Source organism: Gracilinanus agilis, chromosome 4 (assembly GCF_016433145.1).
Source record: "Gracilinanus agilis isolate LMUSP501 chromosome 4, AgileGrace, whole genome shotgun sequence".
In the NCBI taxonomy this organism is placed as follows: domain Eukaryota; kingdom Metazoa; phylum Chordata; class Mammalia; order Didelphimorphia; family Didelphidae; genus Gracilinanus; species Gracilinanus agilis.
In genome coordinates this window covers 181,454,361-181,469,171 of record NC_058133.1, presented here as the reverse complement: position 1 = coordinate 181,469,171, position 14,811 = coordinate 181,454,361, and the positions used below count along the sequence as shown (strand labels likewise).

The window sequence follows — 14,811 nt, the reverse complement described above, 5'->3', positions numbered from 1 at the left end:
TGTAGCTGTGTGACCACGGGCAAGTCACTTTCCTCTGTTTGCCTCAGTTCCCTCATCTGTAAAATGACCTAGAAAAAGGACATGGCAAGCCACTTCAAGTATCTCTGCCAAGAAAACCCCAAACAGGATCACGGAGTCGGAACCAACTGAAGCAATTAAACAATAACAAGTCTTTGATTCTACTTCTCTTTTGCAATTCCTTGTTTATGGGTTGCTGCCTGTTCATGACCATCATGTGCCTCTCTGTTACCCTTGGGGTGAACTTAAATTTCAGTTCTTTTGGGTGGCTGGGAATGAAAGAACATGGACACAATAACTGTGTTTTCCAAAACAAAACTTAGGGAATATGATGTGATATTCATTTTGCAAAAGATACTCATTTTGTGAAAGACATTCATTTTACGGAGCTTTTTAAAAAGGAGATTTTTCTTGAAATGTGAAGTGTCACGCAAAATCTAGGTCCTGTCTATGATATAAGAGGCTTTTGATGTCTGGGAAATTTTTGTAGATTGGGATAAAGGGACTATAAATCCTGAAGAAGTTTCCTGGCACAAATCTGTAACGGGGTCACTTCCTAAATCTAAGTAGCTTCTATGACTTGAGAGTCTCTCTTCCCTTGGGGTACCCTAGGAGCCTGACTAAAGAAAGGAGTGGTAAGACCAGCTCATAGTGCAATGGAAAGAAATTAGATTTTGGAGTCAGAGGACTTGAGTTTGAATCCTTGCTCCATCACTTTTTGTGCAACCTTACATGTCATTCACCTCTCTGGGATTCCTTCCAATCATCTGCAAAGTGAGGGATTGGGGAATTGGACTCTACAACCTCTAAAATCTCATCCGGTTCTAAATATATAACTCTAAGGACGAGATTTTCAGAGTCACTTCAAGGCTTGAAAGGAAGCCCTCCAGCTCGCCATAAGCATTATCCCTGAATTATTAGTTTTTTTATTTCAGCCTCCAACTGAATTATTTGGTAATGGTTAATGACCATTAAAGATAGGAGTAAATTAGTAATATGACAGTACTAGAAGACATTTTGGAAGGTCGTCTTGGTCAATTCCCTTGTTTTAGAGGAGATAAAGTAATAAAACTCAGGTTAGGTGACTTGGCCAAGGTCACACAACTAATTAGGAGCAAAGCTCAAACTAGAATCAACCAGCCATTAAATATTAAGTGCTTGCTGTATGCCAGGTGCTCAGAATTCAAGTACAGAGAGTAGAAGCAGTTCCATCTCTAGGAGAGCGCAGATCTCCTGACTCCCAGACCCCCAAATGTTCTTTTTCACTTTATCAGCTGCCTAGATTGGATCTGAGTATAGCTACTTGTAATCCCAAACTAATATTTTGCTTATTTAACTAATGAGAGATATGTCCCAAGCTGGGGCACAGGGAAACAATTAGCTATGGAGAATAAGTAGTAAACTAAAGTATAATTTATTGCCTTGCTACAGCTGTAAGTCAATAAATTATCAGTCTCTGTCAACATGGGCACAATTGACTTGGCTTGCTGGTCATTGATAAAACATTAGTCAACCAGCTAATGGGATATGAGCTGCAAAATTCCTTTTAAAATTCATGCATAACAGGAAGCATACAGTTTTCAGCACTCTTCTTTGAAATTAACACGTCCAGTCCTGTGACAGAAGGGAAAGCCAGCTTTGGGGAGAACTGATGTCTGTCCAGCTTTCTTCGGTCCCCTTTGATCCACCTTTTTTATCCCTCCCAGATCCTCCCCAGCCCTTCCTGGAAGTCTCAGTCATCAGGACCCTTTTAAGAAGAAGAAGCAAAGAATGGCTTTTGTCCTCATCTCCCCTCTCAATCTTAATTCTCCGCAGAACCCAATTCTAATTCAAAACAGAGAAAACACTAGAGCACATGTTTTTTTTTTTGTTGTTTTTTTTTTAATTTTTTTAAAGCGAGTCCCACATAATTAATTAGCAAATGTGGCTTGCAGAAGGAGGGAGGCCTGTAAGACCTCATTTGCATCTCTGAGAGCAAAAATCTGCCTGCTTGGCTGGGCTCCTTCTTGGAAGTTATAATGCAAATGTTCAGTGTTTGCAGGGAAGGCATAGTGGGATGTTTGGCAAGTGCATATTTCATCTTCCATGGAGCCTGGGCCAGGTTCTAGGGGTCCTGAGCAGGCCACTTTACTGTCTAATATGTGGTTCGGAGGTCTTTTCTCCAGGCAGCCTTTGGGGGTGGTAGAATTGCATTGCTTTAAATCAGAGAGTTCTTAGACCACCTCCAATCCCAAGGCTGGGCTGAAATGCCAAGGCATCTAGGCAGATGTGTAGACAAGAGTGCTGGACATGGAGTTAGGCTGGAGTTCAAATCCCACCTCACATACATGCCAATTATTCGACCTCTGTCTGCCTCAGTTTTCTCAGTTGTAAAATGGGGATAATAATAGTACCTACTTCCTTCCCAGGGTTGCTGTTAAGATCAAATGAGCAAAGTGCATGTCAAACCTTAAAGCGTTCTCTACGTACCAGCTGTTACTATTATAGAACATGGTTGTCCAGAGGGCCATTGGCAGTGGCCAGCACACCTGGACCACCTGCTCAATGCAGACTCCTGGATTAACCCCTTTGAGGCAATAAGACCCAGCTCTCCAGCTAGGGAAGACCCAGTACCTCCAGGATCAAATTTAAAGTCTTTGGTTTTTAAAACTCTTCATAATTAGGGCCTTTTCTATCCTTCTAGGATAGTAATTCTAGACTCCCTTCCATGTATTCCAAAGTACTGTCTCTTCAATCAGTACTTTTTCATTAGCTGGACCCATATTTGGAATGCCCTGTCTCCTCCTCTCAACTCCTGGCTTCCTTGACTTCCTTCAAGATTCACTGTAAAATCCTACCTTCCACAAAAAGGCCTTTCTTGCCCCCCCCCCCCCCCATGACTTACCCCTGCAATCATTTTCTGATTGCCCGGTATTCTTGTATTGACACAGCTTTTTGCCATTGCTCTCCCACCAAGAATGTGATTCCCTTATGGGTAGGGTTGACCTTTTGTATTCTAGAGCTTAGCCCAGTGCTGCTTGCACCCAGTTAGGGCTTGACGCTTAGAAGGACTAGAAGTTAATCGATATAAATTTTTTAAAAAATTTACTCTAATTTCTCTTCTCTGTGCAAATGTATTTTAAGTACAAATTAAAAGCTGATACTATAATTTTACTCTGAAATAAAAATTCTCATCCTGCTATCTCTTTTCTTTGCTTTATGAATGAAAGAAAATGCCCTCTGTCAATTGATAAAGCTTGGTCCTATGAGATACTCTTAAATTCTAGCCCTTTATATAAATAAATACTTGTTGATTGCCTAATCAAGGACCTCTTGGAGGAGGATAAAAAGTTGAGTGTGTAATTATCATCATCATCATCATCATCATAACAATAATAATGCTAGTATTTTTGTTGTTGTTTAGTCATGCCTGCTTCTTTCTGACCTTATTTGGAATTTTCCTGGTAAAGATACTGAAGTGGTTTGCCATGTCCTTCTGGCTCATTTGACAGAAAAGGAAACTGAGGCAGTGAGCAGCTAAGTCCAGCCACCTCCTTGTCACCTGTTGAATGTCCTCACTGGCTAGAGGAGAGGCAGTTTCTATTGAGTAGATTCAGTTTGGGGGTACATTCAAGAAACACAAGATCCCTCCCAGTGTGTGTTCTCTAGTTGGGAAGGTGGGAGCTTCTCTCTCCCAGAAGCCCTGCCCTTTGCTTGACAGAACCTCTTGGACCCAGTTCCTCTCTTTTTGTCTGCAAGGATGCAGAACCGAATGAGACTCTAAAAGGTCATTTGGAGGCCTTGTCTTTGCAGACTCATCCCCCACCCCTCCATTTCCCCACAGATCTGTCCCACTCAGAGTTTGTGGGGCCAACTTGTACCCCGTGGGCTTCCTGCTTCTGCCCAGGACATGTTTTGGAGAAACCTGAATGAATCTCTCTGTTTTCCTACACCTTGGCAGCGGCAAGGAGTAGGCGTGAGGTGATTTTAGCCGCCCAGCCTCTCCCCATTGATGTTTTGGATTTGAAAGCAGCAGTTTGTAAAATCTGAAGCCAGGACCAAAAGCTCCTAGGACATAACCCTTTTTGTTCCTAAGCAGCAAATTCCGCAAAGCCCTTCTGTGACATTCTTGCTGTAGGGGGGAGGGGGAGAGCCCTGGAAGTCTGGGGCGTATTTTTAGCAGGAAATCCATTGACTCCATCAGTGAGACTACATAAGTCTGGTCTTTTTGTGTGATGGGCCTCTTTGGCAGCTGAGGAAAACCTAGGCACCTCTTCTCAGAATCTCATTTTTAAGAACCTGAAATAAAATTAACTCATTCTGTTGATACATATACTTGTCACAATGTTTTCAAAAACACTCACAGGCCCTGAGGTTATAAACCCTTGGGTATATCATGGACTGAGAGTCAGAATACATCTGGTTTTCAGGCCTGGCTTTAACATTTACTAGTAGTTTGAGCCTGGATGGAGTCACTCTCGGAATTTCAGTTTCTGCTCCTGTAAAATTGAGATAATACAGGCACTGTCTATTTTAGGGGAAGGGAATAATTATTTATCAAGTGACAGGAACTAGGCAAATAACTTTACAAATATCTCATTTGAGCTTCACAATAACTCTGGGAGGTAGATACTATTATTATCATCCCCATTTTATAGATGAGAAAACAGGCAAACACATTAAGTGACTCATGTGGGCTGATTCCAAATTTGAACTCAGGTCTTAAAAAACCCAACAACTCTTACCTTACGAATTAGAATCAATACTGTGTATTTGGTTCCAAGGCAGAAGAGCAGCAAAGCCTAAGCAGTGGGAGATAAGTGACTTTCCCAAGGTCACATAGCTAGGAAGTGTCTAAGGTCAGATTTGAACCCAAGATTCTTATCTCTGGGCCTGGCTCTCTTTTCACTGAGCTACCTAGCTGCCCCACCAGACCTCAGGTCTTCTTGAATCCAGCTTTAGCCCTCTATGCTCTAGTCCCCCTAGCTGCCTCATGGAATTATTGGTCAAGATTTATGAATCTTAAATTTCTGTCCATACACAAGTGATTAGACCTACTGTGTGAAGTTTAGCAGGTCACCTTTCCTTTGTGGACTCTGGTTTTGCAATGAGTAAAATAGTTAAAATTTTATTAGCCTTGGGGGCAACTGGGTGGCTCAGTGGATTGAGAGCCAGGCCCAGAGACAGAGGTCCTGGGTTCAAATCTGGTCTCAGATACTTCCTAGCTACATGACCCTGGGCAAGTCACTTAATCCCCATTGCCTAGTCCTTCTCACTCGTTTACCTTGGAACCAATTCACAGTATTTATTCATTCTAAGATAGAAGGCAAGGTTTTTCTTTTAAAAAATTCTCCTTTTTTTTTTTTTTAACAAGAATATTGTTGGGTAGGTAAAAGAGCAGATGTCAGAGCATGGAAACAAAAGGGATGATTGTTTTACGTTTTGTTTTCTCCTGGAAAAATGGGCTGCTATTACCTTTGGGGGACTCCTTGGGGTATTTCTGTTTCAAAACTCCTATGTCATTACAGGTCAGATATTATCCACAAACCGCAACACGCCAAGTCCCATTGACCCTGAGACCATCCAGGTCCCCGTGGGTTATGAACCAGACCCAGCTGACTTGGCTCTGTCCAGCATCCCTGGCCAGGAAATGTTTGACCCTCGAAAACGCAAGTTCTCAGAGGAGGAGCTCAAGCCACAGCCCATGATAAAGAAAGCTCGCAAAGTCTTCATCCCTGAAGATCTGAAGGTAAATTGGAACTGGTAACTAGGCTGGAGAGAGGAAAATTCAAAGGGTTTACCTGAGGAAAGTGATAGCATCTTGCAGCCGGGAGAGATGGATTTTTGGTGTTTTTTCCTTTGGGAAGAGGGAAAATGACTTCATCTCATTGTGTCTCAATTTCCCACCTTCCTGAACCCTGCTTGGTCCCTCTGTATGTATTTCACAGAAAAATTAGGAGAATCAGTAACATTTTAACAGCTTTGAAGCCCTTAGCAGAAAATAGCTCCTGGTTGTCTACTATATAATATTCACTTTATAGTTTATCCTGGAGGAATGCTTAATCCCAGGTTGGCTTATCTCTGCTTTGCCGAATAAAAATAGAATGAGGAACGTGCATCTGTTCCTGGAATATATATTATATATTATAAAGCCAAATAAAAAGGACTTTTTCAATTATTTAGTGTTTGAAATCAGACATTTTTGCCTACATTTGGGTTACTCTAAGACACTTGTCTTCTATAAATTCAAAGTAATGACACAAGCAATTAAGTTAATGTTTATTGGTAGGCTGATCGTAGAGTGAGAGCAAAGAGATAAGTGTTGGGGTTTGACCGGCATCCATAGTCAGAAGGTCTGGAAGAGAGCTCTTACCATGTTGAGTGGATACATCCCTTTGGAGGATTTCTGGAAGGATATGGATAAGAGTACCATAGGATGAAAAGGCATGGATGGGATATAATCTACTGTGCTGTTAGAAAAAATGACTATTGCAATGAGATCTCAGATCCAGTGATGTATGTAGAAATAACTCTCTGCCCCCTCCTCCTCCCTCCTACTCACCCAATCCCAAATATGGTACACAAAGTAGAAAACTCTTTTGTTGGAATAAGGGGGAATGTGAGCTTTCTTTAACTGATTTATGCTAATAGTTCCCACCTTCAGTTTCTAGAATGATCTCTGGGGGAGTGAGGAGTAGGGATGAAATAACAGTGTTAACTCCTATAACAGGCCAATTTAAATTCCTGGCAACAGCTTCAGGTGTAAGGTTGTATTGAGTCTTGGTTCCATTGTAAATCTCAAGTTGAAAACTAGATTTCAAAGGGACAGAGAAAGCAGAATCTGCTACTCTTAGGACAAGATAGAAAAACAGCAAAATATAACCCAAGACCCAGCTTCTTGGTCAAATTGACTTTAAAAAAGCTGAGGAAAATGATGGTTACATAGGCTGGAAATTTATAGTCATTCCTACATTCATCTATTTATGTTTTTTTTTTCCTAGTAAATATTTACTCAGGGTTTTAAGTACAAGTCATTGTTCTGGGCAGTAAGAAGCAAAGATAATATGCGGTCCCTGCTCTCAGGTAGCTTACAGTCTAATGGCACTGATATTCAAGATGGCAGTATACTTTCTTCCAGTTGGTTGCTCTTCCCTGATTTATTTCCATATTACCTAAATTCTACCTATATTTCAGGCCTTTATCTATTGCACTTAAGCTGGGGAGCCCATCTAATACAGTTTTCTAAGGCATTTGAAAATTTCCCAAAGTGTTGCTAAGTGGGGATGTTTCATTCTTGGTAAAAAGCCTAAAGAGGGTTCCCAAGACCCAAATCTCCCACAGGTAAAGGATGTAATAGTCAAAGATTCCAAATATTCTTGATAGTAAAATGATTCCTGGTCACATATTATTATGTCCCTTCCCCCTCAAAAACAAGTTGCTTCTTACAATTTTTGTAAATGAAAAAGTAAACAATTGAGCAATGTGAGCAAAAAACTATCAAGTGCTGAATGTATATGAACAATAGCAAATGTTGTTAACTGGTTAAAACTTAGAATAAAGTCAATTATAGATCAATAATTATAATTTAAATTGAGTGAGGATTAGGCATAAATGGCAAGCACCTTATAGAAATAACTAATTATTAGTACTTTTATAAAGTCTAAAACCCCACACTTTTAAAATCATGGTGGGAAGGGGAAAATAGTATGGTACAATGGATTTTTGAGTGGTGACCCTTTTGAAGACTTATTTCTAACTTACGAGGACCAAAGAAACCAGGTCTCACCATTTTACCTCCTCCTCAAGGCCTCAGGAGTCAGGATAGGGCAACCTCTAGGATACCAGATCAAGTTTAGTTTTGGATGAGATATGTTGACCTTCTGTAATAAACAGTAGGATTCCCCCCATCCCCAATAACGGTCAGAGTCAATGAATGTGATTATGTCAGAGGGTCCCAAATTATCCCTACGCCTGCACCCAGTACTCTGAAATCTACTTTTCATGCCCAGAGACTTAGGGAAAATAGAATTATCATTGAGGGGCATGCTATAGAAACCCCTGCTGAGGCAGGTTAGGACCATAATGAATAGATTGTTGAGAAGTAAAGATGAAAATGGGGAACCCCAGAAAGGAGAATTTGTGGGCCAGTTTCTCTCTAACCCCTTCAGAGAGTACATTGGGGTGGGAAGTGTGAAAGAAAGATTCATATCTTCTGATTCATTAGTCCAAAACCCAAAATAACTCCTCTATGGTTACTATACCTACCAATGTTCTACTAATTATGAATCCACTTGGGCTTATGAGCAAACATCCCTGGGATGTAGTATGAGAGGAGACGCTTTACATATGAATCAGTTTTATCCTATAACTGGAATGTTAGAGCTGGGAAAGAATCTTGAAGCTAACCTTCTAACATTCTCTCTGCTTTTTGGAAGTGAGAAAACACCGGTTTACTAACTGAATCCCAAGAATTGTGATGGGGGGTGGAGGTGGAGGGGATGGTAGCAAACATTTTAGAGGATGGATCCCTGAAAGGAGAGGGTGCCCTTTTAGAGAACTTTGGGAATTAAGACAAGTACTTAATCCTGAGAGAGTAGAAAGCTTAGAGACATGACAGGGGAAAGAAGTATTTTTCAGGGGAAAGAAGGAAGGGAGCAGAGAAACTTTGATATGTTGTCTCAGCCTTGTTTTTTTTTTTTTGTCTTCCCTCCCCAGATAGAGCTGAATTTCTATAATTTATTTATTTATTTATTTGTTTTATTTTATTTTTTTAATTTTTAAACCCTTAACTTCTGTGTATTGACTTATAGGTGGAAGATTGGTAAGGGTGGGCAATGAGGGTCAAGTGACTTGCCCAGGGTCACACAGCTTGGAAGTGTCTGAGGCTGGATTTGAACCTAGGACCTCCTGTCTCTAGGCCTGGCTCTCAATCCACTGAGCTACCCAGCTGCCCCCAATTTATTTATTTTTAAAAAACTAACCCTACCTTCTACCTTAGAATCAATACTGAGCATCAGTTCCAAGCCAGAAGAGGGGTTAGGGTGAGACACTTGGGGATAAGTGACTTGCCCAGAGTGCGGAAGTATCTGAGATCAGATTTGAGCCCAGCTTCTCCCATTTTCAAGCTTGAGGTTCTGTCTACTATCCCTTCGTGGTCGCCATTAATGTAAGAAATAAAATGGATATAAAAGGATAGATTTAAAAATATTATGGTATTAAAAGATTTATTGGTAGCCATTGGAAAAATGAAGCCACGTGCCATGTTAAGAGTCATTTTAGAAGACGCGCCCTGTTACCTCCTCTCCCCATTCTGGATCAGTTGCAAGTCACCAAAGAGGAAGTGCCAATCCAGTCACTCACTATATCCTTCTATCTACATGATTACACAAAAGAGGAAGCCAGTTGGATCATGGGAAATGTAGTTTCAAAGACCCCAAAATGTCCATAGGAAGTTTAGATCAGAGACCTCAAAATTTCAATTACATACATCTAGCTGCCTCTAGCCATGTTTCTATTCCCACTCCCACTTCCAACCCCCTTTCTCTAAGGGACAGCCTAGAAATGGTTGGAAAGCATCAGAATCATTGTTTCAAAATTTAGAAGAGACCTTAGAAACCACCTAATCCAAATATCCCCATTTTATAGATGGAAACTGGCCCAGAAAAATGAAGTGATTTATCCAGAGTCACTCAGCTGCAGGGTAGTTTAATATAAGGCTGTTGAATTTCTACCAATTAGAAAACTAAGAGGATTAATGAGGAAAGACTATTGAGAAAGTTAAGAAGCTACAGAGCATTCAGTCAGTTCTCTTGGTTCAGAAAGCAAGCTGATTAAAGTAGTCTAAGGCAGAGAAGGGTACCGGTACTTCGACTCGAGGGTGGGAGGCACGGAGGTAATTTTGGAGCGTTGCAGCATTTTGGGAGAAGGCAGGGCTGGTGTGAGGACGCCTGAGCCACAGAGATTTGCTGGGGGTGGAGGATAGAATGTGCAGACTCATTAAGGAGCTCGAGACAGGGAGGTGGGCAGAGAAGAAAGAAATCTGTGACAGCTGTCCCTCTCTGTCGTGGGCCTGGGATGGAGGCTGCAGACGTTCCTGACCTGCCCCCTTTTCCTTCATCTTCTTCCTGGGCTGCACGACCACCGCAGGGAAGTTTTAGCTCCCCTTTCTTTGTGAGCATCTTCATGGTGATGACACCCGGGGATGATGGGCAGGAGTGCTCCTATGGAGCATGCAGAAGGGGTGTCTCGATAGGGACCAGTACGAAAGAAATAAGCATTTAGCAAGCACCTACTATTTGCCAGGCACTGTGCTAAGATTTAATTACAAAAATAATCTCATTGGATGCCCACAGCAACCTTGTGAGGCAGTTGCTATTATTGTCCCCATTTTATAGTTGAGGAAACTGAGACAAACAGAGGCTAACTTTACGTGCTCGGAGTTCCCCAGCTGGTAAGGGTCTTCCTGACTTCAGGCCAGCCCTCTAGTCTGCTACCAGCTACTCCAGTAGTGGTTTTTATAGTGTGCCAGCTCCTCAATAATAATTCCATTTCCCTCCAAGGTTTTGGGCATGAAAAACAGATCTCAAAGTACTGGGAGCAGGCCTAGGGGATAATTTGGGCCCCTCTGACATAATCACATGCATCCACCATGACCCCTTAGGGTTCCAGGGGAGAATAAGCAGATTAGGTCCCTCAGGGCTTCCTGGATGGCATGTGACTGCAGACATCAGCTTTGCCCCTTTCAGTCTGGGATTAAGAGATTTGTTGTTGCAATTCGTTAAAATAAAGAGGGATGGGGCTCAGGTGGCTTCATAAATGAATTGCCTAAAGCTGATTTTGAGAAGAGGGGGGACCTACATGGAGAGTTCTAAAGCAAGATCTAGGTGGGGAGTGTTTTCCTAAGAGGATTTTCTTTTATTTTTGTTTGATGGAAAGTAGGATTGCTTTCCTATCATCCACCACTGAGGATCTAAGTATCAACCAGCTTAAATAATGTCTATAAGAAAGGGCTGTCAGGAACATACAGAATCTTATGTGTGTGTTGGGACTCAGTTTACCCTATTCCTTTTTTTTAAATTAAAAAATTATTTTTAAAGTTCTAGTGTGCTATTCCATTATTTTTATTTTATTTGTTTTTAAACCCTTACCTTCCAACTTAGAATCAATACTGTGTATTGGGTCCAAGGCAGAAGAGTGGTAAGGGCTAGGCAGTGGGGGGTCAAGTGACTTGCCTAGGGTCACACACCTGGGAAGTGTCTGAGGTCAGATTTGAACCCAGGATCTCCCGTCTCTGAGCCTGGCTCTCAATTCACCCAGTTGTCCCTACCCCATTCCTTAAATATTCCTTGGCCCCTCCTATATCTCACAGAAACGTGCAATAATAGTGTACATCTGTGAGTTCCCTAGTGGAGAGATTATATTGTCAATTCCTGATTATCCATGAGAAAAGAAAATAATTCACTTTTGTAATTTGTCAGTGATATTTAATGCTATACTGAATGTAGAGTTAGAAATATACACACACAGATTCGCACAGAGTCAGAAATTATATATAGAATTAGGACTACATACCAATAATGCATGCATATATATTCATTCATGCATATATACATAAAGAATGTCATCAGCATTTTACCAGAAGCGTCAATAAAAGCTGACTTACATATGTGTGTGTGTGTGTGTGTGAGAGAGAGAGAGAGATACAGACAGAGAGATAGACAGAGACATACTGGTGATCCTGGGCAAGTCTTTTAACCCCTTTAAGCCTCTGAGGTTATAAGTTATTTATAAAGGTTGCTGATAAATGTGATAGACGTTGCTACTATCAGCAATCCAGGACAATTCTGGGGGACTTGGGACAAAGAATGCTTTCCACCTTCAGAGAAAGAACCGTTGGAGTAGAAATGCAAATGGAAGTATATGATGTATCACCTGTTTATCTGGATATATGATTTGGGGTTATGGTTTTATAAGATTATTTGCTTACAAATAATATAGAAATATGTTTTGCATGATAATACGTGTATAACCCAGAAAAAATAATTAATTAAAAATTAAAAGAAAGGTTGCTGCATTCGTAGAGGACGTTTTTCTCTGGAGAGTTCCTCACATCAACAAAATCACAGGTCTGGTATATTAAAAAAAAAAAATCTGCGTGACAAACTTTTTCTTGCTTCTCCTGATGGGTGACTGCCCAGGCCTTCCATGAGTCTGAAGAAGGAACAATAATCTTCCAGGAGGGAGACACAAGACAGGAAGAAAGCCTTTTTCTTCTCTGCCAGGTCAGGGCAGAGCCATTACCAGAGTGGCATACATTGGTGTTTTGCCTGAGGGCACCGACAGGACTTGTGATAGACTGCAGTCAATGCCCCCTCCCAGGCCTCCCTCGCCCTTCCACCAGAGGGCACCCTTTGGCCCTTTGCTCCCAGTTGTACTTCCCGGGGCTCACAAATTCCTCTTTCGAGCTCAGCGTCAGGGAGGGACCAGAGAACGGCCGAGGGCCTAGAAGCCCCCGACAGTATGCAGCAGGGAGTCCAAGAAGAATGACCAGCCTGTCCTTAGTGCAGTGTCTGGGCGTCCTGGAGTTTTGCTGAAATCTAATATCTTGTTTCTTTTCTTTCTGCAACTAATGAGCAGGATGACAAATACTGGGCAAGGCGTAGAAAGAACAACATGGCTGCCAAGCGCTCCCGAGACGCCCGGAGGCTGAAGGAGAATCAGATTGCCATCCGGGCATCATTCCTGGAGAAAGAGAACTCGGCCCTCCGCCAGGAGGTGGCTGACTTGCGGAAGGAGTTGGGTAAATGCAAGAACATACTTGCCAAGTATGAGGCCAGGCACGGCCCCCTGTAGGATGGCATTTTTTACGGGTTGGCATTTGAATAGATGGACAGAGTTTCCTGTTTGATAACATCACATCCAAACCAACCTTGCTGTCGTCAGCACTTTACTAGAAGCATCGACAAAAACTGACTTGTGTGTGCGTGTGCGTGTGCGTGTGCGTGTGCGTATTTGTGTGTGTGTGATGTGTGCGTGTCTGTGTGCACTCACGGGCACATACATCGTATGCACCGAGGTGGGAGAATGAGTACAGGTGCATTTTCCATTTTTATGAAACACCTTCCTTATCCCCCTCTCCCCTCACCTCTGACTTTTCATTTAGTTTTTTTGTTTTTTTTTAAGTGCCACATTTTTACTTGGACTATTGAGAACGATGGTGGCTATTCTCTCTCTCCTTTGTCTCCTGCATCCTGACCCTCTCAGCCCACCCCACCCCCAGTCAGTGCTGCTTAAGTCCTTTATTACTCTTTTGACTCTTTTCCTTGGATTTAGACAGAATGATCCCAGTTTAAAAAAAAAAAAAAGTAGATCTCAGTTTTTAAGAGTACAAGCTATTGTTTATGTTTAATCAAACGTTAACATGCTAATAAGGTGCACAGAATAACTTAGTGCTACACTGCAGAAATATTAATTTAGAGATTGCTTTCCTCATCTTTTTTAAATTCTGGTGATACTTGTCTACAAATCTCAAGTGTTGTTTAGACTCATTAGGGCCCCCGTATTTACTTATCCCTCTCTGCTAAGTTTCCTTTCCAGTCTCCAAGCCCCAGCTATGTAAGAGCACCATTACTAGGGCAACACAGAGTGTTTTTTGCACTGTCTGTACCTAAAGCAATAACCCTGTTGTATGCTAGAGCATGCTGCCTGAGTCTTACTAGTGGACGTAGGATCATTCCCTACCTGAGAGTTTCATTGTCTTTAAAAAAAAAAAAAGGAAAAAAAAAAAGGAAAGTGACGCATTTTGAGCATGCCCAGAACATCCCCAGATAGGAGAGTCAGAGGAAGATGCTGGGTCTACCAGAAGATGGGCTATACATTGATAACCAGAGCCAAATAACAAGTCTCGCTCTCATCAGCTTTTGACACCAAAAGGAGTTTAATTGTGTTGCACCCTGCCCCCGCCCCAAATTTCTTTTGGCATTTTTCTCCCCTTGTTCTAGTTTGAAGATGACATATATCCAGAACATAGTTCACTGGTTTCAGATTTTTTTTTCCACTTTTGTAAAATATATATACATATATATTTTTTGTGAAAACTCTTGCTGTTTCTAAAAATGATTTTAATTAAGTTAGTAAATTAGGTGTTTTTTAAGCCCTGCTCCTTTTTTCTTCTCTACCCTGGTGTCGTCTTGAAATTATTCGTGAAATAATAATGATTCTGGAATTTCCTTTATTGCTTTATTGCTGTTTGCTTTTGGATGTTAAGTTCTGTTATAAAGTGGACTTCTGAAAAAAAAATGAATGTAAAGACACTGGTGTATCTCAGAAGGGGATGATGTTGTCATAAACTGTGGTTAATCCAATCGATTTGAATGTTTACTCTAGACCAAAAGGAGAAATTATTAAAAAAATTGTTTAATGTTTATACAGAGTAATTATAGGAAGGTTTTTTTTTTGTACAGTATTTTTCAAATACAAATACTGACCATGTATTTTGAAAGACATATATTATATATAGCAAAGAGAAAAGGAAAAAAAATTTATTCCATGTTTTAAAATTATATAGCAAAGATATATATATATATATTCACCATTATTGTACAGAGAAGGAATGCTTTGGGGTTTTTGAAATCTTTACTATTTCAAGCCAATCACTGACACATCAGCATGTTTTCTGCTGTAAATGAAAATTTTATGACAGTACTGAGACTTGCCACAATGCTTCATGCTTATAAACACATAAGGAACTTTCGTATTTTCTTTTAGGACTTAAAAAGTAAGTCAGTCAAAATCACCCAGAAGCACAAAATGGAT

At 41.0% G+C, this 14,811-nt stretch overlaps 1 protein-coding gene across 1 annotated transcript in view; it reads left to right on the top strand.

Annotated features, from left to right (window-relative positions):
* The window catches only part of HLF (HLF transcription factor, PAR bZIP family member), a 76,007-nt gene extending 63,158 nt beyond the window's left edge, over positions 1 to 12,849 (top strand). The window contains exons 3-4 of the mRNA XM_044671819.1: positions 5,526 to 5,746; positions 12,634 to 12,849. Coding sequence (XP_044527754.1) covers positions 5,526 to 5,746; positions 12,634 to 12,849 — 437 coding nt within the window. The remainder of the gene's footprint in view (positions 1 to 5,525; positions 5,747 to 12,633) is intronic.
* Positions 12,850 to 14,811: the final 1,962 nt, after the last annotated feature.